The sequence below is a fragment of the Lontra canadensis genome, unplaced genomic scaffold (assembly GCF_010015895.1).
Source record: "Lontra canadensis isolate GAN:19392208 unplaced genomic scaffold, GSC_riverotter_1.0 scaffold7, whole genome shotgun sequence".
Taxonomy (NCBI): Eukaryota; Metazoa; Chordata; class Mammalia; order Carnivora; family Mustelidae; genus Lontra; species Lontra canadensis.
The window spans coordinates 22,544,418-22,572,032 of NW_022631001.1; the positions used below are offsets into that span (position 1 = coordinate 22,544,418).

Genomic DNA, 27,615 nt, shown 5'->3' on the forward strand with positions numbered 1-27,615 from the left:
CTGTAATCTTTGATTCATGTATCTCCTAAAGGAGATAAAGGCTCAAGTTCCAAGAGGGTAGGGGTGTCTTTCCCTGGCTATTATATCCCCAACGTCTGCACATAAGAAATGCCCAGTAACTATTTGTTGGAAGGAAAAGAAAAAGGACATTTAAAAATGGGTATTAGGTGACATAGTATAAACCATTCATTCCATCTTGTGCTAACTGAAGCCTCTCAGCTTGTCCAGCTACATGGCTTGTCAGGATTCAAACCTAGGCTCCTTTTTTTCCTTAAGTGCCCTGTTTTCAGTTACAGTCTGTGTAAGCAAGGAAGAGGTAAGAAAGCAGAGCAAGACTTCTCACAAGTACAAATCTGATTCTATGGTGTTTCAACCCTTTTTTCAATATATAGGTCATAGGCCTCACTTAAAGGCTTATACACCTGTAAGCAGAGGCAGCAGACTGTTTTCTCACTCTTCTTGGAAAGGCCTTGCTTACATGGTGCTTTTTCACTCTACTTCCTCTTATCTGGGATTTGTGACATGTAATTGAACTCAAAAAACAAACTTGTGTGTGAGCACCTCTGTGTGAAGGCACCCAAGACTGACAAAGAGATTAAGTTAAAGGCCAACATCAAGTTCCCCTGTCTTTCCAAAGGCCAGTTCTGTGTTTGGTGGCACACATACACTCCTATATAGAAAGTATCAACTTGGGGATCAGCATGATGCCTATTAGCATATAATCTATGTGTTTTGGTACTTCATTTGTCTCTGAGCCCTCATTTTCTATTTATAAAGTGGGACTGTTAATAACTATTAGACTTAAAAAATAGAGCACCTCTGTACCTGGCATTTTTACATGCACTATTTCATGCATTCTTTACGATAACCCCAAATGGGTCAGAAACTCACACTTTGTATTACCGGGAATGGGACCTGCTCAAGTTCATATGATTCATTAACACAGGAGCCTGGGACTCAAATCCGACCACTTGGGTACTATTTCCTTTGTACTATGTCTCCCATCCAAGCAGGTCATTGAGAGAACCTCACAAAGAAATGTATTTAAAAACGTTTTCAATTAGCTCTACACAGTTTTAAGAATGTTAAGCAATTTGTTACATTAGAGAGGAAGTAAAACATGATTAAGGTTTTAAGGGTGATGAATTAATGACTAGAGAACAGGTTACTTTTCTTTTAAGAGTGGTATTATTGCCTGTACTTCGAAAAGTTCTCAATTTAAATAATAAAATAGAAAATCATTCAATTTGAAAATGGGCAAAGGACATTTCTCCAAAGATCTGTGAATGGCCAACAAGCAGATGAAAAGATTATCATTAGCCATCAGGGAAATGTCAATCAGAACCATAATGAGGTACCACTTCACACTCTAAGATGGATATAATTTTGAAAAATAATGAAAACTAAAAACAAATATAGCAAGCATTGGTGAAGATGTAGAAAAGGTCAAACTGTCCTATACTGCTGTAAACTGTGCAGTCACTGTAGACAAGTTTGATAGTTTCTCAAATCATTAAACACAGTTACTGTAGGACCTAGCAATTACACTCCTAGAAATGTACCAAAGAGAACAGAAAACATGTAAAAACTGTACACAAATGTTCACGGCAGCATTATTCATAAAAGCCAAAAGTAGAAACCCCAACGTCCATCAACCAATGAATGGATAAATAACATGTGGTTTATCCATGCGGTGGAATATTACTGAGCCATAAAAAGGACTGAAGGACTGAAACGTGTTACAATCTTGAAAATACTATGCCAAATGAAAGAAGCCAGTCACGGAAGACCACATATTGTATGATTCCATTTATATGAAATGTCCAGAATAGGCAAGTCCATAGAGACAGAAAGTAGTTTAGTGGTTGCCTAGAGCTGGAGTGGTAGGGTGAGTTTCAGGGGTAACAGCTAAGGGGTACAGGGTTTCTTTTTAGGGTTATGCAAATGTTCTAAAACTGGCTGTAGTGATGGCTGCCCAACTCAGTAAATACAGTGAAAACCACTGAACTGTACACTTTAAATGGGTGAATTGTATGGCATGTGAATTAATTTCAATAAAACATTTTTTTAAGATCCCTAAGTTCAGCATAAACTGCATTCTGCAATACAAAGCCTTTACAAAGTTTACTTCAAACCAAATGAATTTTTCTTACCACTGCCTGTAACAGTTGTTAGGACTCTAATAATTCTGTAATATTTGCAGCATAATCTCTGGATATCTTTCACAAGGACTGATTTAAAATTACATTTAATAATGCTAAGACTTTCAGTAAAAGGATACCTGGAGACCCATATACAGCACCACCATCCATTCACTTAAGCAAGAAACCTAAGGGTCACTTGAGTTTCCTCCTTCCTTTGGCCCTGGCATCCACTCTTCAGCAGGAAGCTCTGTTTGTAAACTCCATAAGGGTAGGATTTTCTGTTTATTTACTGTGGAATCCCTGGTGCTTAGAACAGTACCCGACACACAGATGATGTTTAAATAATATTTGTTGAATAAACAAAAGAATTCATGGCCTCCTTGAAAGTAATATCTTTGAAGGAAAAAAAAATGTTAAATCCGTCACTTGATAATTTGTTAGTATATACACACTAATTTTTAAAAGTGAAGCTTATGGAAGTTTCATCTGCTATTCCAGTTGCTGAAAACATATTAAGGTTAAATTGTCAAAGGGACACAGGTATGCTATGCTGCCAGAATATGTAGAAGTAGACATAATAACTTTATTCACGTTTGCTCTTGTTACCTGAACCATGAATATTTAAAAGATATTTTATTTTATAAAAACTTACATCTGTAAGTAGTGGACTGACCATAACAGAGGGCTTAACCTTGAATACATGGTTAGGCTTAGGGACCCACAAACCCCTAAGATTGTATGTAAAATCTAACATGTATATTGGCATGTGTGTCTTTTTGGGGAGAGTTCATAGTGTGATCAGATTTTCAAAGAAGCCTAGGACTGGAGAGGTTAAAAAGTTACTTAACTAGAAACAATCACAAAGTCTTTTAAACATGAATTTGTACAATAAAATAAAATCCAACAGCCCCATCTATGGGTAAGTCGTTAACCACTCAGGAGAAATGATGGCGACTACCAGAGGTCAGTGCATCTTATAAATGCTTGTGTTTAAATCTTCAGTGTCACTCTAGTGGGAATTTATTAACTACAGTATCACAGTTTCTTTTTCTAGATATAGATGCAAAAATTAGGAGACTGTTGATGAAATCTACTTACAGTACTTCAGCACCAAAAATTGGGCAGTTATGCTGAGATATGTATGTACAGTTCAACATGTGTCAGTCTTAAAATGCTTATTTATAGTGAAATCTATATAAAACCGTTAAAAACTTTTCTATTTACATTTTTTTAAAAATGAAAAGAATTGCTTCCTTTGCCACAACTTGTCAAAACTGACTGTTACCCTCCCACCCTTACCCCTCACTCTACTTGTGACAGACAGTGATCACAAGACCCAAACATATTGCTTAAACAAACTGTGTCCTAAAAAGGCAGAATGCTTAAAAACATTACATTTAGAACTGCAAATTAATTTTTATACATTTCAAAGGGGTTTAAACAAAAGTATGTAAAAGTTATCTTCAAAGTCTCAGTCCAATATGAATGTGCAATTTCAATGTTAAGAGAGCATCATATGGATAATTTTTCCTTAACATAGCAGAACATTTCCTTTAGGCTAGAAAATGTTTCTTTTCCTCTCCTTCACAATGAAACATTTTCTCTTTTCTTAAAGGAGCGGGAGGGGTGGGAGGTGGAAAAGGCAGGCAATCCCGGTTTACAGGAAATCTGTCAGAAAGAATACGGCCTGCTTTGAAATGTTTACATTTAAATAAATAGAAGGCAAGTGCACTGCCTAGAGCACAGGAACAACAACACAATAAATTAGCATACAATTGATGAGAATGTACAAGCCACCCAAAAAGCACTTCCCACTGGTTAGGGATCTGATTTCCACCATCTAACAAGGATTCTTTAATGCCAGTATTTTTCTAGTTATTTTATAAACTATAAACTGAGCAAATTGTAAAATTTTAACCAATTCAACACTTCCAGAGATTTTCAAAAACATACAAGGTTTTTAAAAAACTGTTCCTGACACACCGTTTCAAAATACAAACTATTCACATTCTCCTTTTCTGATGGTGTTTTGCTCAGCAGAAACCAGTTGAGGAACATTCACAGGAAAAGTCTCTTTCCACTGCATGACATACTTTTCCATCAGCTGTGGTCCAACAGAGAAAGAATATCAGGTCTTTTGTCACTGCAGATGTGCATGTTTTTCTTTTTTTTTAGTTTTCCTTTTTTTTCTTTTTTTTTTTATTTTAAAAAAGTACATTCCCCTGTGAGTTTTATCTTGTTTTAAAATGCTGCTCCTGCAGCAACTCTTGTTGAAACACTGTGATTTGGGGGTCCATAGCCTAATAAGCATGGGCAAAGTGCTCTCTTTAGACATCAAAAATCAAGGGCTTCCCTGGACACTTGGTAACCAAGTAGGTTTTAAAGTGCACGCCTGTTTCCAAAAACTTAGGACCGTTCAGCAGAACTCTGAGAGGGGCTGGGCTCGGTTCCATCCTCTGTGCTACTGTCTATGTCTTGCTCCATTGCCGTCTCATCGTCATCCAACTGCTGGCTAGTGAAGTTGTTTAGCTCAAGAAGCCCACTGGGCTCTACAACCACGTTGGAACTGGAGTGACAAGGAATAGCATACTGGGGAATAGCCTGGAAGAGAAGACACAGGAGACAGGCTTTATGGTAAAAAGAAGAAACAGGAGGATTTCCCCAACACTAAGGAAGGAAACAAGGAAACTGACATTTATTGGACAACTACTACACGCCAGGCACTGTGCTAGGTGCTTTCACACATGATACTCTACTAAATCCCCATACAACACTGTAAGAAAAATGTTACTCCCATTTTACAAATGAGGAAACTAAGAGGGTAAGTGACTTAATCAAGGTCACACAGTTGGTCAAAGTTAAAGTGCCAGGATTCAAGCTCAAGTCTTCTAACAACTTAAAGTGATCTTTTCACTTCCTGATGGCATCTCCTCCAGTAAAGGGGGCTGAAGTCTGTGCCTAATTCAAGAGAGAGACTTTAAAGGACATTTTCATTTGATCATTAAGCAAATTTTAAATGTAAATGCAGTCAGATTTCACTCATTATTATCTGCAAGGTATATGATTAATTTGCTGACACCACAATATATTTTAAACCCTTCAGTAACCTTCAGTAACCCTTTGGTAGTTCAAAGGGGAAGTTATTTATTTGGGTGACATACTAATTCTCTTTCCTAAGAGGACAAAACTGTCTTTTAAAATATGAGTAGACCAACACATGTTATGGCCATATTGCCTTGTCAGGTTCTTATTTCTCATCCTTATCAGGTCTATCAGTTCACATCATACCTCTGCTTAAAGTTCTACAACGGTTTCCTACCGTAATTGCTATAAAATCAAACTTTTTGTCACGACTCTAGGCTTATGCCAAACACACTCATACCTTGGACCTTTGCACTAGGTTCCTCCCCTCTTCCTGGAATACTTTTTCTCTGAATCTCTGCATGGCTGGTTCCATCCTGTCATCTGCATCTTAGCTCAAATGCTTAGAGTAAAACATTTTGAGAAGCTTTCCTTCTATGACCATTGAACCAGATCACTGGGTAGGTCCCACTCCCACCTCTATTACGTTGTTTTTTTCTTCACTGCATTTATCATTTTTGTTAAACTTTTTTCTCACTCTTAGAATGTAAGCTCCATGAGAGTATGTATTAGAGCACAGACCTTGACTACTTTTTTTCATTGCTAGACGCCCAGAGCTCTGAACAGGGCCTGTCATGCCTTAGTTGCTCAATAAACACCTGCCAAATGAATTGACCTGTCTTTATCATTCAAAGTCCCGGGGCAAAACTGAGTATCAGGAAATACACCTGACCAAAACAGTCTTCTACTGCCAGGGTGGGAACTGATGGGGAGAGGGATATAAATATAATTTTAACACTATAAAGAAAATATTTCAAGATGCCAAGGCACTCAATCTAGATTAGTGGAGTCTTCTGCCACTTGTTTTCCCCCACTCTGGTCCATATAGCTGGTCACTGTGAAGAAGTCTGAGGTGGGGTCAGGAGACCTGAATTCTAGTTCAATTCTGGCTCAGATGTGCTATGGACCTCTGAACAAGTCACTTCACCTCACTGAGCTTTAATCTTGTGCAGTAAGATATACTCTAAAGATCTTTAGAGTATATCTAAGGTTCTAAAACTATGAGTTCCACATATATAGACTCCTTCAGAATAGAAGATATATTTGTTTTGTTTACTCCTCTAGCCTGCACCTAGCACAGCACCTAGAACACAGAGGCTAAATAATACATGTGGTATGAATGAATGAATGAACGAACAAATGAATGAAATACAGTGTCTACAAAGAACAATGCTTTCATTCAAAGTATTTATTATTAAACATGTTGAATTCTTATAAAACATTTTTCAAGGAATCAAAGCACTTCTGTAGACTTCTTTCATTCATCCCCACACTATTTTACTGAATCCATAAAATCAGTACTTCCAGTCAAAGCTAAGTATATCTAGGAAGATCTGAAAATATCCCAACAATATATTCGTGATGATTATAGTAACAGGAGCTATAGTTATTGAGTGTTCCTTTGTATCAGACACTTAACTAGCTATATTCCATACAGTTTCCCATGAAATCCTCAAAACAACCTTGTGAGCAACTGTTAGGCTCTTCATTTCACAGGGAATGAAATGGAGGTACAGAGGTGAACTCTGTTGCTCCAAACCACAATGCTGGTAAGAAGGAGCACAGCTGAGACTCAAACCCAGGTGTTTCTGACTCCAAAAGCTTGGTTCCTAATGACCACACTGTCCTTTCCTCTGATGTGGCCACCTAGCACATGGTATATATACACTGAAAGTTAGTTGTGTGTTCTGTAGAGAGCCAACTCATTAGATACTATCCTTGATACACAAAGCAATTTTCAGCCCTGTTCATAAAATACAGAAAATAATTTCCAAATAAGCTATCCCAAATTATTTCCAATATAGTTGGCATACCAATTTAAACTCTTAGGAGCCACAGTAAATTTTAGTAAAATAGTTAACAGCTACCATTTATTGGGCAATCACCAAGAGCCAGGTACTGTGCTAGGTGCTTCATCTCAATTTATACAATCTTCCCATTAATCATGTAAAATAGGCATTCCTTATTCCCATTTTTACTGATGAGGAAACTAACGAAGAATGGGGTAAAAGAGCCCTGCCTAAAGTCATACAATGAGTGGCAAAGCTAGGAACTCAAAGTCTTTTTCCACCTTTTTTAGGGGGTGGGGTGGGGGGAGCGACACACCAATGACTCCCCCTGTCAAGAATGACTTAATTTGCTAACAACTGTTTTTACAGAGGAAGAAATCATTTAATAATTCAATGGCCAGTTCTATTTGCCTTTAAGCATTTTCCCCATACTTATTTATATTAATAAATATAATATTGGTCAATTTGTATTCTCTTATAGCCTGGCATCATGGAAAAGGGAAAGTTTACCATAGAAACTTCCAAGTCACACAACAATGAATCTATGGTAAATCCTAGATTATCCACATTTCAATGAATCCAAATTCTCCATTAAATAAAATGTGTTGTTCTGATAACCTTCCAAGCCATCTTATGAGTGTAGCCAAAAAAATGACAAGTGACAAGAAAACAATCTGAAACCCTGCAAGGAGAAAGGGAAGTAAAATACAACTTCTAAAGGCTAGTCTGGACTCAGTAATTCTTTAGTCTTGATCTATTATGCATGATGACAGATGAGTTTCAAAATGAAGGGAATGTGAAGCACAGAAGATCTACTGCCAATGAATAATTCATTATGTTCACTAGCCTGTACTTACCAAGGCAGGACAGTAACCATAACAAGATTTTTCAACAATGATTGAAATAAAAAGCAAATCTTTATGGTTAATCCCAAATTAAATATAAAATTAAATTATGTAGAAACATTTTCTTACAACATGTTTCTCCAGACAACTGCAGTTAATTAAGGTTTAACTGTCCTGAAAACCATAAACTTAGATCAAGATAAAGAGCTATGTATTTCCAAGGAAAGGGTCCCTGAAATTGACTTGAAATAAAAGTGCAATCCAGTTATATCCCAGGAGTTTTTGAGCAAAGACCGGGGAGACTGACCCCATCAAGTTGCTGATTTTCTGTGTTGACTTACTGAGTTAACCCTGGCAAGCATGTCTTGTATCTACAAATCAAGCTGACATATGGGCTCAGGGCCCTTGACTACCTTTAAGAGGGGGTGTGATAACATCCACCAATTTTCTAGAATTCTCTTCCAGAAAATAAAAATTTGTATATTTATAATAGGTATTAAACCCCAATTTTTCAAATGCCATCTCAAAAATAATTGCTATGTCTTTTGCCATCTTGGCATGACTCTTCCTGTGACAGCCCCAATCACAGCAAACCCACAACCCCCAAGATGCCCAATACTTCTCATGTTCCTTCCAATTCTTACCTGGATGATAATTTCTGCTGGGCTCTCTTCAGCTTTCTTTTGGCCTACATTCTGAATACGCATGAACTGGCCTGTCGTAGGCACTCCTGGTGCATCGATTTTCCTTGTCGTTAAGGGAGGGCCAACAGCAGATGGACTTGAACAGGACTCTCTACATTTCTGTTGCTGGGGAGTGGAATTCGCCATCCCTGCCACCACCACATGGGTGGACGGTAATGATCCTGCTTCACCAGTGAGCATACCAGTGGCAAGAACCTTCTTTGGGGGATCCACTACCATATGGTCTACATTTGTATCAATCTGAGCTTCCATCAAAGACATTTTCAAAATGTCTGACACTGCTGTCTTCTCAGAGGCCTGAATGGGAGATATGCTTGTAACTGGTGATGTCAGCTTAGGCACAGAACTGCCACCAGTTATCTTTGTAACTGTGGGAGGCTGGCGCCCCTCAAAAGTTATCTTTGTAACAGAGGATCCTTGGGTTATAATTGGCTGCTCCACCTGAAAACAAATTGGGGTTGTGTGTGTTACAGCTACATCTCTTTGAGAAAACCTATCCAACACCCCAGATAATATGGCAAAAGAAACATTCGTGCAGTATACTAGGAAGACATTCTGAATGAAGCTTGGTGTTTTAAAAGAGGGCTGGATGGAAAAGTATGTGGTTATTTTTAAGAAACCTAGGGAATGAGGAGGGATAAAAAGAACCTTCGTCTAGCCAGCCAAGGTTCACAGCAATAAAGGAAAAAAAAAAGTCACAGCCGCCTTGTTTTCCTTTGGGATTTATATCCCCACACAGTATACCTTCAACCCATTCTCAAATTATTTGCATCTTCTTCAGTTTTTAAAAATAAAAAGTAGGATTTTCAATTTTTTGCTTCAATACACCTATACAAATATATTCTCTATATAATACACACATACACACATATACATCACTCTAAAGCCACTGGTTTTCCTTAATATAATTTTTCTTTTGATTATCCAGATAATTCCTCTGTAATCTAGAAGATAAATCTAGAAGGTAAATTTATTAACTAGATGATAATGATGTAAACTACAAGGGAAGATGTTCAATGAAGCTTCTTAAAAAACTGTAGTTTACTTAGCTTTACTGCCACAGATATGAGTTTATAGGCACGGAAAAAAAAATTATTTTATACCTAAAAAATACAAATAATTTAGGGATCTCGCTTCCATGCACTGCTGACCAATGCTGAAGTGACTTCATTAACTGTCTGGAAAATCAAGTTCTGCATGCTATGCTTTTTTTTTTCTTCCTATTATTAATGCGTGCATTTCTTCCCTAATATCAACCTTCTGATGGGGTAAAGTAATACCAGCATAAATGAGGCTTTTGAGTTTCCTCTTGCCAGGAGAAAGCACTGCTAATCACGACAGGGTCATGATGTTCTTATTTTTTCCATGAACAGAGAAGTTTAGCTTTGCATGCTACCAATATTCCGTTACCTGGCTTGCCGGCTGTTTCTCTGACGCGGCTGGGAGCGGCATTTGGCTCTGGGGGGTTTGGGGTTGCACGTAGATTTTTGGTTGGTTCGGAGCCTGTTGCAGTTTAGGGAGCTGCTGCGTGGTTTTCACTGCAAGCACCTGTACTACAGTCTGCGGGGGCTGTGCCATTAAAGTAGGAAGCTGCCTGTCTTTGGCCACCATGGGATGCTGTGTGTGCTGTACATCTGGCTTGGGCTGTGCTTGTTCTTGCTGGAGAGGGGTGAGCTTTTGGTGCCTGATGGAAAGCTGGGGCATTTGCGGGAGTTTGTGCTGGAGCTGGTCTGCCTGCAGGTGGATGGTCTGCTTCTGTTTAGTCTGGAAGCACTGCAGAGTTTTCACTTGCAGCTGAGTCTGTTCCAGCTGGGGCTGGCTAAGTTTCTGCTGCTTAGCTGACTGCGACTGAGTCAGGGCAGATCGGTAAAACAGACCTGTCTGAGGGTCTAAAGTGTCCATCTCTTCAACCTCGCCCTCCTCAGTTCCAAGTTCCTCGCTGTGTTTGGTAAAAGCAGTGTGACTGCTTAATGCCTAAGTAAAAAAGGCACAAAGTAAGAATGAAATAAGAAAAACACCTACATTGCTACATTTTCCTCAAACTGGAAGAGACTTGGTTATGAGATTCATTCAAAAATTTTCAGAAGGAAGAGCCTAAAAAGACCAAGAAACTCAAGTTTTCTACATCTAAAGGGGGGTCTTTAGATTGAGACTCTTGTAATTTCAACTCTTAGACATTAAGGACTGCAAAAACTGATCTACTCACTTCTTTAAGAAAAGTCCTTGAGAGCCCAGAATGTGTAGGTAGGAGGAGTAAGGTTGCCCTGCAAGCACAGCCCAACACAGAAAAGGGAGAGGTTCTCTGGCTCAGGACACAGCTCTCTAGCCTGGTCATCAGAGATACTGACCCAATCAAGGAAAAGAACGCAGCAACCCAGGAATGAGGTGTCCAGAGAAAAGCCAAGGTTCAAAGAAGCCCATGTTGGCCGTGTGTATGTCCAACCCTATCCAGAAGGGAAGAGTCACTGTCTGAGGGACATGCCCATACGAGTCCCCAAAGAGGGCCTCTCTGCTCAGAGTGGAAATGGGTCCTCAGGCTTCACCAAGGCCTGTGTTTAGAACCGTCTGCACTAGTCGTCCTCCCCACTTTGGTTATCTTCTGGGCCCATTGAGCAACAGTTTCCCAGAGACTGGGCTGCCAGGAGGGGAGAAGACCAGGGAGGGGATGGAGAGCACTCCTGTCCGTGGAAAAGGAGATTGTTCTGTGTCAGTTGTAACTGTGATGGGAGAAAGCAACGATCTTGAGGGACATGGTTAGGGCCAGCCTGTTTGACCTCTCTGGGGGTCTTGAGAAAGCTCAATGTCAGGACCTGCCAGCAACCAGGCTAAGATCTGATACTCCGCTAAACCTCTGGCCACCTGGCTTTCCTCAGTGACACAACATCCACCCCAACCCCATTCTTCCTACTTCTTTGTCATGCTATTCCTTTATTCTAAACTTTAAAAACTTTGAGATTCAATTGAAACCCTCCTCTATCTCATAATGACCTTACACATATAGGTTTTTAATGCAACAACTTATTGTCATTCAGGTTAGTTTGCTTACTATTAGGATCAACTGCTACCAGTCAAATGATGGTGATTTATGTGACAACTAATCAGAAGTCACACTTAAATCTGGCATCTATGATATCACTTTGTATAGAGGCAGGATGCTTTGGGTTTAAACCTTGGCTCTGCCACCCAGAATAAGTTACTTAACTTCTGTAAGCATGAGTTTCCTCATTTGTAAGAGGGATAATACACCTACCTTGCAGGATTATAGTGGGAATTAAACAAATTAATGTATTTTAAAGCTCAAAGCACAGTATCTGACACAAAAATCAGCTTATCAACATATTCTTTTTCCCTGTTACCCTTGATACTAGATTTCCTGTTTTATATTAACTCATTCTCCTCCCCCATTAAGTCTCTTCCTCAATTGGTCACATAGAGTAAAAGAAGTGAGATATTTATACGTACTTATAAATAATGTTTCCTATGAGAATTCATTTTAAAACCAAAACACCTAGCAACAAACAGCTAAACAAGCTAACTTCTATTTCATTTAAAAATCTCACCTCAGTGATAAATGCTTTCATAACAAAGTATACAGAGTGACCAATTCTGAAGCCATAGATTCATCTAGATAATCCCACCCTTTTCAAATGTTCCAATTTTACAGAAGAAGATCCATGAATACTGCTTCTTAATTACTTTCCAGTGTTTTAAGACTCTCAATTCATTTTCTCTACTCAGTCCTCACAGAGGAAAGAACTGCTCTTCAATTCAGTTATTTCCTCTCCTATAATCAATGAAACTAAACCTTATTTCAGGAAGGAGGCAGTAACAGAAGGTAAGAAGAGAAAGAAGAGATACAACCTGCTGCATAATGTGGGTGATTGCTCCAGGGGAAGATGCCGGGATGGACTTCACCACCACTGAAGTCTGTGTTGCAGTCTGTGACTGAGCCACATGCTGGAGCAGGGTCCGCTGGGGCTGGGAGGGCTGTTGGGGCTGGGAGCGATGGCTGACTGAAAATAGAGGAGGTGATGATATTTCTCCAGAAATCACCACAGCATCTGTAACCAGTAGTCATTTTAAACAAATGTCTGTGAGATTGCATCACAGAGAATATGTGGTACTGTGAACTAGGAGGCAGAAGACCAGAGTCTGCCCATCTATGAGATGTGTGACTCTGAGAAAGTCACTTATCTTCTCTGAGACTCTGTGTTCTCATCTGTAAAATGGGAATAACAGAGTCATTATAAGGATGAGATGAGAAATGTGGAAGCACCGTGAAAACTATTATCACAAAGGAGGAACAAACCCCGTAAAGTTACAGCCTCCTGTGAGCTGTACTTAATTTCTCCAACAACCTTCACCCCTTTAAGGTAACCAAACAGCAATAAATTTCTGCAATCAAATCCCAGGCTAATGTCTTTAAGGACATGAAGGTAATACTAAATTTACTAAGATAACACTTTAATTTATTGGTCTTAGTTCCTAATGCAATATAAAACCCAGAAGCATTCATTCTTTTACATGAAGTGACATTGTCTTGCAGCCTTATAGTTCCTAAGGATATAAGAGGTCAAGATGATACTGCAAAAAGAACTGGACCAAGAGTCACACCTGGATTCTGTCCCATTCTGCCACCAACCCCAGCTATGTGAATTTGAACAGGTCACTTAAATTCTATTAGTCTCTAAACTTAGAGGTTTTATTTATTTATTTTTTTAATAGGAAAATAAAAAAATTTTTTCTACCTAGAAGAGGATCAAATGAAGTAACAGATTGAAAACGGTCCTTAAATTGTTAAGTCTTAAAAGTAAACATTGGAATAGAAAAATCACAAATTTTGTTCATCTGACATAAATGGGTGAGAATACAGTGTAACAGGAAAACAACCCCATTTCTTATTCTCTCACTACAAAAGTCCAAAGGAATAAGCTAGGCATTTATATCCATGTAACAGATGTAAAACAATGTCTACACTGATGCCAAACTATCTCTTACCAGTTTCAACTTCAACTTTTTAAACAGTAAAACATCCACCACTTCTTATTCTACAGAGCCTTAAAAATGCTTATGGTTATTGGGAAATGAACTTTTTGAATCAAGAACAGAGTAAAACAAATCTGTAAGATTTGGTAAGTATTTTGAGAATATCAAAATTCTCTGAATAACCCACGATTCTAATGCTCAAATATCTCAAGCTGCAATTTCAAGTAGTTCCATATTAAGTGGTTCCATGTTTAGAAAAGTGATAGTGGAATGTCCAAGAAGATGATCACTACAGAAATCAAAGTCAAAGTACCACCTAGGTATTATAAGTACAGAACTAAAACTATCCAATGTAATATAAACAAGCTTTACTTATTTTTGTAACTCATTCTGTCTATATTCACAGTTTTTCTATTGCTGCTTATACATATGCCTGCAGGTGCTCTAAGAGATTATAGGCAGCATCACTGGTATAAATGTACTGCAGTATCTTACTGCATTTCACAGTATGCTTTACATGCACATTTTAGATTATGTAAGTTAATAAAATCTTCCACATGTGCTCAACCAAACTGAAAAAAAGTGTTGATATTAGAACAACTACTGAAATCATTTATAATGTGACTAAGGAGAAAAAATAAATCATACTAATATTAAAATTAAACAAATTAATTAAGTTTTTTAACTGATAGAAGCATCATCAGAAATGAGTGACATTTGAAAAATAATAATCTTTTATGAAATTATCAGATTATATGGAACATTTCTGCTGTCCATACTAATCTTCATGATTATAACATTAAATTTTTTATTAAGAAAGGAAATGGATTTAATAGAAGATCAACTAAAATCATTTAAGAATAATCCTCATTCAAGATCTATAAACCCCTTCATAGTAATTCCCCAGTGTGTGGGAAAGTCAGAGAAAACTAACACCGATTGTAGGATAATACAAGACATCAGGGCCAGGAACCTGGATCTGAAGTCAAAGAAAATGCTTACTGTGGCTGAGGATATGATGAGGAGGAGATTATGGAAGGAAGTCAGAGAGTGAACATATGGAAAACAGCTGAAAGTGACCTTAACTGGGCCATATCAACAGCATAAAATAGTCACTTATTTCTTTAAACAGCTCTTATTTTTTTCAATGTCAAACTGCTCATTTCTGAGAAAGAATCCTACTATCCTGCAAAAAGAAAGTCTCCTTTTCACTGAGTGGAGCTTACCTTTCCTCTACCAGATCAGAGTAGAGCGCATCCATTTAAGTGGTTTCCCCCAAAACAATAATCTTTTACCTTCAGTTATACTACAAATGGATGCACACCACTTACCTAGAAGGGGAAAAGCAACCTCTGTCCCCTCATCAGTGCGTTCTGAAAAGGATAAGTAAGGGAAGAAATCATAGGTCTTTTCCTCCATTTACCATCTGATAATCTAGTCTATCCCCAGAGGTTAATACTCATATTCCCAACATACTGCCCCCTGCTTTATTTAGATTTCTGCTAAATATCTTTAAAGAAAGATGCTAGATGGCTTTCCATGGTCTTTAACTGGATTCTCCCTTCTGGCAATTTTAACCCATTAATCTTTTTTTTAAAATTAACATATAATATATTATTTGTTTCAGGGGTACAGGTCTGTGATTCATCAGACTTACACAATTCAGAGCACTCACCATAACCCATTAATCTTTAAAAATATCTCTTAAAAATGATACCAAAGAATTCCTTTTCCGCTTTAGTATTTTTTACATCCTTTAAATATTTTTAACTTTACATTCTCCTTTAATCACTGCTTAAGAAAACTTAAGACAGGCGTTCTTGACATACTGCCTCATAAGTCATTTCTCCCAACCCCTAATTATTCACATTACTATCCTCTGAACTATTTCAAATCTCTAGGTAATGAAGTGTCCAAACCAGAAAGCAGTATTCCAGGAATGGTCTCACCAGAATATGAGAGAAAGAATCTTATGATCCTTCCTGCTCCACTTTTCTATCTATGCCATCTAAAAATCTCATTAGTGTTTTATGGCCAGACCACATTTTAAACAAATACCTAATTTGCTTTCCACCAGAACTCCTAAGTATTTACATGGATTTCAAGGTCTCCATTTTTGCCTTTACGCTAAAAAAGCACTGGGTTTTATACCTTCTTTCTCCCTTGACCCACATCCCCTCCCCCAAAACTAGAAAATTCAGATGTATCAGAATATCTATCCTTATATAAAAGGTATTTTATCCTCTTTACAGCTGTCACCTTATAACCACAGATTTTATTTACGGCCACCTTCAATTCTTTATTATTTGCAGTTTGCAACAACCAATTGCTTTTTTCCCCCCTTGTCATTAATGATAGGGTAAGTCCCAAGGACAATGTGAATGTACTCTCAGACAAAATTGGAAAAGATCTAGAAATATAAAAACTATATTCTCCCCCAAACAACCATCCCATAAATCCAGAAAGGTAGCTCTCCTACCTTAATACTACTTTTTACAAGGACACCTACCAGTAGTGATGTATTCAGCAACTAGTTCTGACTCTACCACAGCAATGGATGGACTCTCAGGAGAATGTCTCTTTTCCTGGGTCATCTGAATAGGCACTGCCATCTGACTCAAGTCAATAGTGGGTTGTCTTGGTTTAGATTCCAATTTTTCCTTTACTGCATAAAAAAGTCAGGGGAAAAGTTAACTTTTATTACAAACAAGTATCAAAACCAGAGTTGTCCATGGGAATATGAACCAGACCTCTGGGGTGCTACACTGGCAGTGACTAAGGAAACAGTGAATTGAAAAGAAAAAAAGCAGACTGCTATGTATGGCTGTAGAATGCACAACTTGTACAGCCATACCCAGCAGCCTAGCAAGAAGAACTCATATGCACTCAGACTAAAATTCCCCCCTACTATGACTAGGCCAAGCAATCTGTTTCTCTTGTACACAGTCCTCTTAGAACATTTCCTTTACCCTTCTTCAAGGTAGTCCCTGGTTTTTTTGAGTTCACCAACCTGAAAACAAAGGGTGAATAAGCAGTATACACAATAATTTGCTCTAGGGCAGACCTACCCAGAATAGCACAATACAATGACCGGTTTAATTTGATCTATTAAAAATTCAAGATAATTTCCAAAGAAATTTACCAAGTCTTCAACGACTCTTAAATAAAAATTTTCAGTGTTTCTCTGTTCCTACAAAAATGTTTTATGGAATGGCCTGGAAACAAGAATGGGTTCCATGAATAAATTTACTTTCTATCTTAACACTTTTTCTATAAAATCTACTCATTCGGTTTCTACCCTTATAAGACATTAATGCAAATGGCTAAGTATGTCAAAGACAAGAAGCTGAAGAAATACCTAAGGCCAAAAGTAACACCAATAGAAAGATTAACCAAAGATACTAAATGCTAGTATTCTTTGGCTAGTGTAAAGTGGGTGTTATGGCAAATAGTTACAGTAACTAAGTCCACTGAATGATCATTCAGATCATTCCCACGAAGTATAATGTGACAAAATCAAGCTAATCATTTAAACAAAGAAAGCAAAACAAAACCAAAATAATATTACAGTCACCCCAAAAGTAGAGCAGACACTGAAATAGGAATCAAAAGACATGGAGTCTCGCTCTGCCACTAGCCTACTAGGTAACATGTTTGGATCTCAGTTTATTTACACATAAAATGAAGGTTGGATGAGATCATTGCTAAGGTCCCTTTAGTAACCTAATAATCTTTGACTTACTGTAACAGGTAAGTCAGTATAACTGATACAGGTTTTGCCTGGAGTTTATTGAAGATATTTAAATAACCAGAAATACTGATAGGATCTTGTTAAATAAGGATGGCTTTGCATGGAAGCTCAAGTGGTTAAATTATACAATGAACTACAAAGATAAAACCAATTAGAATGCTAGCAAGGGCTATTAATGGTGTTTTATGTCCACAAAACTGCCCAACCAGTATCGAGGAGGATGGCAGGGGCTCTTCAATCTGCTTCCTACTATTATTCTTACATAGAACTAGCAGCTATACTGGATCTACCCTTGTGCTAAGAAATGATAGAAACTACTGCCTTCTGGTGACAAGAGGCTACAAGGATTGCCCTTTTAAGCAGGAGACAGAAAAGAAAGAGTTCTGCCCTTTTTTTCTCCCTGACTAGCCTACCCTTCAGTATTCCTGGGCAGTATTCTTACTGAACTGAAATCAGTATTCTTACTCAACTGACAAGCACACAGACTGCAGCAAGGACTATAGACCAGTCCAGAGGGGGGAAATGTGCTCAAATAATAACAAAGAAAATATAACAGTGGTAGTATTTTAGCACAACCCATCTCTAGAGAAAACATGCTTCATTCAATTGAGCATGTGAATTCATACCTGTTGTCTGTTGGAGTTCTAATAGAGCTTTGATTGTTGAAGTAGCTGATTGTGATTCACTGGATACATCCTGATAAATTATGGTGGGACTAGTCTCCATTGCAATCTCATGTTCTGACCAATCCTGACGCCGGGAAGCAATTACATGAACTACAGGCTGGGAATCTGTTTTATATTAGTTAAAAAAAAAAAACCCTATAAACAAAGTTTCTCTTAAAAAAAAAAAAACAAATTGTTTTTTTTTTTTTTAATCTTTGTATTTACTGTAAACTTCATGCTTTATCTCCCCAAGAAGACTGTAAGCCCCCTGAGGGCATAATATCTTTCGTGTCTGTATTCACTCACTCATTCACTCCTATACACTGATTCAACAAACTAGGCACCTGTAAGCAGGAGTCTGTATTGGCACTGAGGATATAAAGGAGCTTACAGAATAATCAGAGGATGCTCAAGAAGCACATAATCTGGCTGGAGAGACAGACATGTAAAAAGACAAATTACAATTCAATGTGATAATTGCTATAATAAATAGGTGTGCATTTGTGTAAGTAGATGCATGTTTGTGTATAATAAGAGCAAAATACTGTAGGAGTCTTATTTTCCTCAGTGCACCTGAAAATGTGTTCTGTATTACAACCTGAGCATCCAGTCAACACTTACTGGATGGCTGAATTGCTGGAAAGAAATCCTGTCCACCAACAACAAGAATGGATAAATGATCTAGAAACAGGATGATCTAATAGGACACATATAACATCTGGAGTTCAATGTCTTAGGTTACAGCCCCAGCTCTAGCAATTATTCACAAGTTGAGCCTTTAGGTTTTAGTGCCATTATTTCTAAAATGACAATGATAAATTTACCTCTCTGCCTCACAGGAATTCTGAGGATATAATGAAATAATGCATGTAAAAGAGCTCCATAAACTATGAAGGACAGTAGAAATGTTATTGTTGTTGTGTCCTAAAAGTTCTTGATTCTGAGACTCTTAGTCAGTTTCAAAATAAATTAGAGCCCTAACTCCAAGGTTTATTATATTTATACTATGAAAGTAGGCATGTGAATACTAAATGCACATTAAAATAAGCAACAAATTACTGAGTTTTCCATCTACAGAATAAGCAGGTTGGATTAGACTATTGCTCCTTTGTCAGGATTCCACAGAGGACAAAAATTATGTTGGATCCCCACTCCCAAGTTTAAATTACAATGGAGGAGAATAAAAAAAACACACATATAGCTTTGTATTCTTGGGTAAAATCAAATGACTAAGGCAAACAAGACAAATACATGGAAAGAAAAAGACTGCTTTGATTTGGATTAGTCAGTGAAAGCATTGTAGAAGAATGAAAAGAATTCATGTAGCCCCACTCCAAAAAAAAAAAACAAGAATAAATTCAATGTAAGTTCACCTTCTTTGAACCTTTTATTTTTGAACACCACAAAGTTGTCGAAAAAGGTTGGGGAGGTGAAATGACTCTTAAAAAACAAAACAAACAAACAAACAAAAAAACAGCCTTCCCAAAGAAAAATCAATATATAATAGACATGGAATTTTTAATTACCATTAACAAACTGCATCCCCAGTTACCCAAACACCAGGCAGAATATACGACAGGGGTGTATAATTTCCATTAAACTTCTCCCCAAATTCTAGAAGGCTGTGGGACACTATCCTTCAATACCAAATGTCATGTGATGCATACCACAGTTTTCCCTTACTCGTTATAAGTAGACAAATAGAACTTACACCTAAGAAAAGTAATTTTATTAGGAAATAATTCTTTTTATAAAACCCAAGTTCTCACATTTAAGAAATTCTCACAATGATGTAAGCACCCCTTTGGGTAGGTGAGAGGACCCATGGCAAAGAATGTTTGCAACCCAATTCTGTATATTCATTAAATATCCAGAAGAAAGCAAGGATAACATTTGCAGAGGGATAAGGTAGAAAGAGACCAAAAAAAGAAAACAAATCTCTGCAAGGGAGCACCTATCACCACAAATAACATTATCCTGTAGGAGCTAGAGATTCTTCACTCTTTCTGCCCATACTCAGAAAATAGCTGATCATTGCACAGTATCACTGCGGCAACCCCAAGAGCTGTGACAAAGTTTCTACATTTCTCAATGTAGAAACCAATCCTTAAGTGATTTTCCTCTTTACTTTGGCTTTTATTCTTAGACTAGATAAATCTATTGCCTATTAAGTCTGAGAATGAGGTCAGAATGCAATGACAGAGACATCAAGAACACGATCTCACAGCAGCATCGTAGACCTCCCTATCTTTCTTGAGGATGATGGTCTGCTAACCCTCAGATATCTTTCCCCACAGGTCACTTAACAAATATTTACTGGATGTCTATTACATGTTAGGTACCAGAAATACACACTGTACTGTTATATGCAAGGGCAGATGAGGCATCTCTATGAAAGAATGTCTCCTGTAACTTTACCATAAAAGGCCCATATCACATTTTCATGGAAAAGTTCAGACCTCTCAGCTAGCAGGGATCTAAAAGTTCATTTCATGCTATCAGCAATCCTGTGCTAAAATCTTCACAGTATCCCAATCCAGGAACTGCAACACCAGAGAGCTCACTACTTTCTAAGATAGTTTCCTCCCATTTCTGCAGTTATGACAATTAGAAAATTTTCTTAAATGGGCAGGGTTTCCTGTGACTTCTACCCAATGGTTCTAGTTTCCATCCATGTAGCCACAAAGACGAACTCTTTTCCCTCTTGCATGTCACAGTCAAGAAAACTGACAGCTCCCAATGTGCCCAAACCAATCCTCATCTTCTCTTCTCCATAATAAATGTCCTATTTCCAACACTTTCTCACATAAAATGATTCCCAGATGCCTTACTCATCTAAACCACCCCTTCTAAACTAAACCCAGGGGACGCCTGGGTGGCACAGCTGGTTAAGCGGTTGCCTTCAGCTCCCGTCATGATCCCAGGGTCCTGGGATAGAGTCCCACACTGGGTTCCTTGCTCAGCGGGAGCCTGCTTCTCTCTCTGCCTCTGCCTGCCACTCTGACTGCTTGTGTTCTCTCTCTCTGACAAAAAACAAATGAACAAGCAAACAAACAAACAAAAACACAACACTAAACCCAAGATGTCTATGTCCCTTCTATGATGTAATAAGCATTTTTCCACTGAAGTACTGTCATAAAGCCCTAGCCCTTCGTGATATTAAACTGCCTAGACAGCATCACTCAAAATGTTTCAGAGAACATTAGTTCCTAAAGATGTTCTGCAAAAGAAGGGTTCTATGATCAAAAAAGTTGGGGAGCAGTTTACATTATATACTCTTCTCTTCATCTTTCACAATATATATTAACACATAATAGCTCTGAAAAGTTTTGCAGTAAGTATGTTTTGCTTAACCTGGATTTATTCCCCACCCTCACCATGATCTACCAAGATCATAAAGCTTCCGGAAAAATCATCCTAGAAACCAAGTTGTGGCCTCCTTAAAGCAATGTCTTTACAGGATGCATTTTTGTATCTGCCTCATACCTTGTTCCATCTTAAATCCCTACCCTTGGTTTTCTCTCCTTGCTCCCTTCCATTTCACTTCACATAATCTTATATTCTACCTAATCCACCTTAAACTTACTGGAAATAAACAAAATTTAAATAAAGAAATTTTTAAGGTGTGCCTGAGTGGCTCAGTGGGTTAAAGCCTCTGCCTTTGGCTCAGGTCATGATCCCAGGGTCCTGGGATCGAGCCCCGTATTGGGCTCTCTGCTCAGCGGGGAGCCTACTTCCCTTCCTCTCTCTCTCTACCCGCCTCTCTGTCTACCTGTGATCTCTGTCAAATAAATAAATAAAATCTTAAAAAAAGAAATCTTAATTATATTAAATTATATTAATTATATTAAAATTATATTAAAATATTAATTTCTCTCTTTTTAATTTAACTCTTCTTGCAAGTTTCTTGAAAGTTTGAAATTACATTAAAAGAAAAAGTTACGAAAGGTGGGGGAGTGGCAAAAACTACAAAAAAATATAAAGGAAAAAATGAACTGCTATGTAGTGCTTACATTCCCAACAGGTACGACCCTCGTATACTTTGAATGCCAGCATGATCCTAGACTGACCAAAATCTCTATCCCTTTCTCTTTAAATCACAGCATATAGATCATCAGTCATTGTGAGAATGCACTAAGGAGCTATACAAAGATATGAGTGGGATAAGGATGATAAAAACTGGCTTTATAATCTAGATATATGTATTCCGAATTGTTGACTTTTTCTGTATTACAGAACTTTTTAAAATAAATAATATGTAATGATACAGGACAAATAAATAAAAATAGATGAAGCCATGTTTAATAAGAGATTGAAAAGCAGAAAACCTTCCACTCAATCACTTCCAAAAATAGCCAAATTTCTGTCCCATTCTTAGAATGAACACTTAAGACTGCCTAATGAAATGGCATGTTTGGGAAGTAATGACTGGCTTACAGCTCCCTTAGGAAAAGACCTGAAATTTCACAAGATAACCCGAGATTATGGATATAAAAACATCTACTGTTCATGCCCCCCTTTTAGGACCAACTCATAAGCTAAACATTTACCTATCCTCTATAAAAATATTTCTCAAGGAAAAAAATGACATGTATTTTCAAGGAACCAGAGACTTAAAAGTAAAAGAGGAAAATACAGCCAATGTGTGAAAGTAAGAATGGAATCTTTAAATAGCAAATCATTATGAAATAAAGATCAAATGAAATAGAGAACAGGCATCACTCCATTGTAACTTGTACAAAGACTGATTCATAATCAATATAGAATGATAAATTGAATCTTCTCAGTAAATCAATCCAGAAAATATTACTAACATTGATAATATGCTGAAGAAAACCCTAATCCACTCTCTAAAATGAGTGTCATATTGTTTGTTAAAATCAACAGTTTTATTTCTTTTTAATTGAGGAGTTTTCAAAGACCACTTCAAATGCTATCTCCTTCATGAAGCTTTCTTATTCTCTCCTCACTGGAGTGTGAATTTTTAGCCTTTGGCATTTTTGTTTGTTTCTAATAAACTTATTATATTCATACTGAAGTTGTACGTGTATTTTTTAATCTCCTATTCTAGATTTTAACAAGAATTATATTTTACTCAACATTTATAGGGCCTAGCATAATACTTAATAAGTAGTATAAGAAATGTATATATAAATGTCAAATTCAATTAATGGACTAATCAGGAATTTGAACCCTGTAAGCAATCTGAACTTCCCATTAATCTGGAAAGACTCTGCTAAACAATTAGAATAATAGAAGTGCATAAGATGAAGAATCTGCATTAGAAAATTGAAGATGTTCAGAAAGCACTCCAGAAAAAATAATAGGGGGGTGAGGAGAGGGAATGGAGTGTGTGAGGAATGATCAAGGGAAGATAAACAGCTTTGCTTAGTAGATGCATTGGAGCATATAAGCAAGCATAGGCATAAATATACCTACCATCTGACAATAAGGGCCGTCAAGGTAACTGACAGACATTAGTACTAGATTTGTAGGTCTCAGAGCTTATGATCAAGAATATATTTCAAGAGACGTCCTAGGCAAACTACGTAATTAAAACAACACTGAGGATAAAGAGCTTCCCTACTATAGAGTCTGGCTTCATGGCTCTTTCCTTATAATTAGGACAACCATACAGTATCATCTAAATTGGGATACCCTTGAGAGTGAAAAGGAATGCTATTAATAGTTATGCTGGAACAGATATAAACCAGGACTTGTCCTCTGCAAACTGCAATATATGGTCACTCTACTTATAGCTCAGTTATGGCCCACCTCTGGCCACCCTGATTCTTTCTCAAGGTTAAACAGTAACCATTCGAAAGATACATTTGCTTTCTTGCCCACTTACTTCTCCTACCACCCAAAAGGAAACAAGAAGAACCACAGCACTATTTAAGTTTGGTTAACATCTACCTGACAAAATCACCATCTAAAGTTTACCAATTATTTGATGAACATAAGGTACGCAGGAAAGAATGGTAAAATCTTACCAAAAACAAAACTTCAGCTCACTGATTACATATCAAACAAAGGAAAATAAAATCAAAAGAATCAACAAAGCAAACCATACATGTTTGTTTGAAACCCCTAGATTCAACTATTTTGGAACTAGGGCACTATGTCAGAAGCAATTACATAAATCAGAAGTAAAATGGATCTTACCTTGGGAACTTTGGGAGGACTCTGTAGAAGAGGAACTACTATCTGTATAACTCTGTGGGTCTTCTTTTCCCTCTTGAATAGATGAATTACCAGCTTCTGCCACCCTAGATGCTTGCTGTAATGTTTCTGTGACCAGCTGCCTTGTCTGTTCACTAACAACTGTGGCTTGAAATGTCACTGGTTTGGGTTTAATTAGAACCTAGAAGAAAATCAGAAATACGCCCAGCTTAAATTTTAGAGCACTATTTAAAATGCCAAACTTGAAGTCATGAAGAATATTTTCCTGACATGGGAAGCTGTATTCTGTATATTTATTATGCTTTGGGCACAACACTGTTCATCAAAGACTAATTTAATCTATGACCAAATTAGAGTCAAGCCACATAAAAGATTTTAAGTGATACATGCCAGACTGCAACAGCCACAATTTTGACAAGAGGCTCTCCCCTGTTTTTTCTTGCCTATGATGACTTCAGAAGTCATTTTACAATCTGTGGGCTATATAGTAGAAAGAGAGCCACACACTATGGACAGCAGAAGAGAAAGACACAAGGAGCCTGGATTCCCAATGCCACGAGAATAGTCTAGAATTTCCTCCCTCTGAACATTTATTAACATCATAAAATAATTAACACATTATTATTAATATAACAAAAATAAGCCCTTATTTGTATAAGCCACTGTTCTTCAGGTTTCTTTTCATTAACAACCAAATGAAATTCCTAATTGAGACACCTGCACAAAATGGTGGGGACCTAAGTCATCTTTGAAAGATCCCCAGAACAACACTGACTTAGACAACTGTTATTAGAAGCAATATGAAACATGTGGTAGATCAATTCCTGGCAAAGGTCAAAACCACAGACATTAAAATAAGTGAAATGGGAGAAAGATTTCAAACTGAACCATTCCACTTCAAAATCTGAACTCTAGGAGCTGACTTCAATTGGATGCCTAGAATAAAAATGTTGACTGAGCACATTTAGTTTTTATTTCTCCAATATGTAAGATTCTAAATCTTTTCAGACTCCACTAATTCACCCATTTCCAAGAATTCAAGAATGAAAACACGGGTTATACTATGATGCAAATGATGGAGCAAATGAGAATTGTTACCAGTTAAAACTTAAAGGCAATTTGGACTTATCTCTAATCACAAAACTTGTTTGTTTAGATGTGTATACAATTTCACTATGATTCTAAGGGAACTGATCCTAAAGGCAAATTACTAAAGTAAAATAAAACCTTTTACAAGAATTCTAGGATAACATTTCTCAACCAAAGTTGACATTACTTCCTTTGCTGTTCTCATAAAGCATTTAAAGTAGGAACTTTATAAAATAAATAGTAGTCTAGCAACATAAGATTAAATCCTTAGCCTCAATTTTCTAGGCAAATTTCCAGAAAAATTCCCTTATCTTCTATTGCTTGAAAAATGAACGGATCTCTAGCTACTCTATCACTTAGGTTTCAAGTAAAACAATTTTTTTAAGTATCTGAAGTGCTTTCAAAGGCCATACCAGCTTATAAAAAATACTTGTTTCTGAGAGATTCCAAATAACTACCACTATCCCTCAAGCATCTACTTCTCAAATAACAATATATCCCTTCAGCAAATTTTATTCCAAGGGTGTTCATTTCCCCAAACTTTGCTCATGACATGGCACAAATATTTAGACCCCCCCCCCCAAAAAAAAAGTACTGAAGAGAGAAACACAGGTTTTGAAAACAGAAGGTTATGTACATCTGGTCATAACTTAACAATCGGATCTTTTATTATTTATTTATTTATTTATTTATTTAACAATCGGATCTTTTAAAAGATTATTGATCTTCTCATTCAAATTTCTAGCATGGAATTTTAGGTATTTGAAATATGCCAGAGCCAAGAAAAACCACTGTATCTTTTTTTTTTTTTTTAAGATTTTATTTATTTGACAGAGATCACAAGTAGGCAGAGGCAGGCAGTGGGGCAGAGGGTGGGGGAGGGGAAGCAGGCCCCCTACTGAGCAGAGAGCCTGATGTGGGGCTAGATCCCAGGACCCTGGATCATGACCTGAGCCAAAGGCAGAGGCTTTAACCCACTGAACCACCCAGGGGTCCCCAAAGCCACCATATCTTATAGCATACCTGTGTTTTCCCTTGCTGCCCATAAACAATTTTTGTCGGGATGATTTTAGCTGCTGGTTGAACTGTGGAACCTATTCCTTTTGGTTGAGTTACAATCATTTTGGTGATGGGTCTTGTAGCAGTGATAATAGCTGGCTTTGCTCCTGTTGGCACCGTCTGAATAGTCTTTTCTCCCTAAATTAAAGTTAGTGAATACATGAGATTTATATGTATTTAAATGCCAAAAACTAAAAAATCCTTTTATTGAAAAATCACACAGCAAGGTTTTACCAGGATGATGGGGAAAGGACTATAAATTAAATAGCAAAGTACAATGTTTTCAGGTGACCAAAAATCCTAGACATAGTTGAGACAGTCCTAAAAGTCATCTGCCCAACTTTTGATCCAAAGAAAGCATTACTTATTTCTTGACAAGTGAATTTTAAAAATTATCTCACATAAGAATATTTACTACCATGTCACATTCATAAAATACATACATTAAAATAGTCAGGAAATTATATAAGAATATATACTAAAATGTTAACAATAGCTATCTCTAAGAGTTGGGATTATAAGTCTCCCCCTTTATTTTCTAATTTACCCAAATTTTATTTTGGGTAAAATAAACATTACCTTTATTTTCTAATATAACCAAAATAGACATTAATGTAATAAGAAATTACTGTGCATTATACCAATAACTAAATGTATACCTACAAATAAATTAAGCTCTCCAAATACAAAATTATAAGGACACACAGCAATCTCTATGCAAAAAAGCATGGCAAGAGATGAAATCAGCAGATATTAACAAATGTTCTGAGGTTATACGGGAAAATACAAAAAACAAACTTAGGGCATTTCCCATGTTGTATTATTAGTATGTTACTAATATCACTTTAGTCTATTAACTAGATAGCTTAAGCCCATTAACTTTTCACCATTTTTTCACTTTTGTCTGCTTTATTCTTAAGTACCTTCTGTCATTTATAGAGTCAACACTTGAGTTTAAATTCAAAAACGGTGATTTTACTAAATAATTCATTCTTAAAAGTTAAAATCCATAAAACTGAAAAGAAAAATTTTTACCTTATTGGTTTTTAACTTTTAGTCATCATCATCTAAATGTGTGGCCATCTAAACTTAGCAGCCAGTAAGAACAAAGTACCCAGGTGAGCTGGCAGAAGGTAATCACTCTGAATTTAGAGCTAAATAGGATTATAAAAATCACAAGTTTATTTGCTGTAAGGGAGATAGTTATCTCAGGGAGATATGAAGTGTCTATCACTCCTGTTATTACTTATTTTAATAC

The 27,615-nt window shown here is 37.0% G+C and overlaps 1 protein-coding gene across 14 annotated transcripts in view; it reads right to left on the reverse strand.

Moving 5' to 3' along the window:
- Positions 1-270: 270 nt before the first annotated feature.
- EMSY (EMSY transcriptional repressor, BRCA2 interacting) overlaps positions 271-27,615 on the reverse strand; it is an 89,818-nt gene continuing 62,473 nt past the window's right edge. For 6 of the 14 annotated variants that reach the window (XM_032853017.1, XM_032853011.1, XM_032853010.1 and 3 more), the window contains 9 exons: positions 26,322-26,495; positions 24,192-24,390; positions 17,988-18,152; positions 16,120-16,275; positions 14,942-14,983; positions 12,486-12,685; positions 10,035-10,598; positions 8,565-9,065; positions 271-4,745 (listed from right to left, as the gene is read on the reverse strand). In XM_032853017.1, coding sequence (XP_032708908.1) covers positions 4,551-4,745; positions 8,565-9,065; positions 10,035-10,598; positions 12,486-12,685; positions 14,942-14,983; positions 16,120-16,275; positions 17,988-18,152; positions 24,192-24,390; positions 26,322-26,495 — 2,196 coding nt within the window. In that variant the 3' untranslated portion in view covers positions 271-4,550. The remainder of the gene's footprint in view (positions 4,746-8,564; positions 9,066-10,034; positions 10,599-12,485; positions 12,686-14,941; positions 14,984-16,119; positions 16,276-17,987; positions 18,153-24,191; positions 24,391-26,321; positions 26,496-27,615) is intronic. The other 8 variants (XM_032853016.1, XM_032853014.1, XM_032853013.1 and 5 more) reach the window with 4 other exon arrangements.